Source organism: Macrobrachium nipponense, chromosome 26, assembly GCF_015104395.2.
Source record: "Macrobrachium nipponense isolate FS-2020 chromosome 26, ASM1510439v2, whole genome shotgun sequence".
In the NCBI taxonomy this organism is placed as follows: Eukaryota; Metazoa; Arthropoda; class Malacostraca; order Decapoda; family Palaemonidae; genus Macrobrachium; species Macrobrachium nipponense.
Window position 1 is genome coordinate 43,383,111 of NC_087215.1, and position 2,038 is coordinate 43,385,148.

The 2,038-nt window shown below is 43.4% G+C and overlaps 1 protein-coding gene across 1 annotated transcript; it reads right to left on the bottom strand.

Moving 5' to 3' along the window:
• Window positions 1-822: 822 nt before the first annotated feature.
• LOC135199809 (uncharacterized) lies at window positions 823-1,993 on the bottom strand. The gene has a single exon (XM_064227951.1). It carries the CDS (start codon window positions 1,574-1,576, stop codon window positions 977-979), a length of 600 nt encoding a protein of 199 aa, XP_064084021.1. The 5' UTR covers window positions 1,577-1,993; the 3' UTR covers window positions 823-976.
• Between the last annotated feature and the right edge of the window lie 45 nt (window positions 1,994-2,038).

The window sequence follows — 2,038 nt, forward strand, 5'->3', positions numbered from 1 at the left end:
CAGTGTACGGTCTCTCTTATTCTCTTATTGCAACCTGATGGTAAGCACTTTTCAGATCTAAGGTACTGAACACCTTGTACCGTGCAATGTTGTTCACCATCTCATCGATATTTGGCAGGGGGTAGGCATCAAGCTCCGTGAACCCGTTTATGGTACAAGAGTAATCTACGTATAACCATCCTCCTTTTCTGATTCTCCCCTGATGTCACCAGCACTTGAGCCCTCCAAGGAGAATTACTAGGCCTTATTATTCCTTCTGACATCATATGCTCAGTCTCGGCTTCAATGAACTTCTTGTCACTCAAGGAGTATAATCTTGACTTATTAGCCACTGATTTACAATCTGGTGTCAGGTTCTTGAAAAGGAAAGGAGGGGTCACCTTAACAGCACCTAGAGAACATATCTTCAAGGGAGGGTTTTCTCCTCCAAAATCCATTTCCAGACTAGAATGTTTCCTCAGGAAGTCATGCCCTAGTATCACATCACTACATAAGCTTTGTAACACCTTGAGTTCAACACCGTGATAAGTCTCTCCTTGCAACTCCAAGTCCACAGTCCACAGACCTAAGATGTTTGAGGACAGGGATTCATTAGCCATAGAGACTTATCCATGCTCTGGAGACATAGTTAGTTTGTTTAGGTCCACTACATCATGACGCACAAAGCTGTCTGAACTCCCAGTATCAATAAGGGCACTGACAGAGCTACCATTAAGCTTGAGAGGTGTTAGTATGGATTTTTCAAGACACTAAGGGGAGGCCCCCACTATTGAAGCTAGCATTGCTGCGGAATGTTTTGGGCTAGAAGAGCCACTCACCTGTTTCACAGAGCAGCACACCCTAGCATAATGCCCTTGCTTCTTACATTTCAAACACACTGCGTCTTTAGCAGGACACTGAGTCCGGGGATGCCGGTTGTTCCCACAAAAAAAACATTGAGCACCAGAAGTAGCAGCAGAAACAGACTCTCTCTTACTTAAGCACTAAATGATTCCTCCTCTCGACTCACTGCTGACACAGCAGCATTGACAGGTTCTGCTGAAGAGTAGGAGGCTGAATGCCTCTGAGCCATTTCCCGAGTGCGGGCCTGTTCATAAGCAGTATTTAGGTTCAGTGTCCTATTCTCCAACAGACGCTGGCGTATTGCACACGAGACCAAACCATTAATGAAGGCATCCCAAACATAACTGTCACACGCTTCCTCCGCAGTTACACTTTTGAATTGACATTCCTTAGCAAGTAGCTTCAGTGCCTGCAGGAACTGATCCAGGGACTCACCTGAGTTTTGCCTGCGAGTGGCAAGTAAATGTCTGGCAAATATTTCATTCTTTGGTTTCACGTACAAAGATGTCAGAACCTCTTCAGCCTTCTCATAAGTCTCACACTCAGAAATAAAGTCATACACACTAGGAGCCACATAGTTAGTGAGAAGAACTAGTTTGTCAAGCGTAGGGGTAGTCAGCTGCACTGCTTGAACAAAGTTTGTAAACGTCCTCAGCCAGTGTGTCCACTCCTTGGCGGCCTGGGCAGAGTCAGGGTCCACCTCGAACCGGGGAGGGCGTAGAAGCTGTTCCATGGCGATTGAATTGTTTTACTGAATAAATTGAAGTAAACCCGATGTAACCAGAATCAAGGTTTTATTCAGTAAACAATTCCACTACAGTAGTACACTGCAAATAAAACAAACACGTTGTTGAACAGAGACATAAACATAAATAAACACTTGTGTTAACTAAGAAGGTACATAAATCACACTCCTTATGAAAGACAGTATAACCAAGAATATACACAAAACATATAACGTTCAAAGGGACATCATAAGTAACATATACAAAGAAACAAGCAATGTACCATAATCTGGCGAGTCTACAGCTGTAATACGAGACACGTCAGCAAGGAACCACGAAAGTAAACAAAAGCTATAGAGACCACTAATATGAAACAGGTTTATTTTTACCACACATACCTTACGGGAAGTTTCAAATGTAACCCGTTTCCGGCTTATGAAGCCTTTTATTGTGTCCAGATTTCTTGACAT

Excerpts from the sequence above, each read along its gene's own strand:
- LOC135199809 (XM_064227951.1), bottom strand. The coding sequence starts at position 1,576 with ATGGAACAGCTTCTACGCCCTCCCCGGTTCGAGGTGGACCCTGACTCT.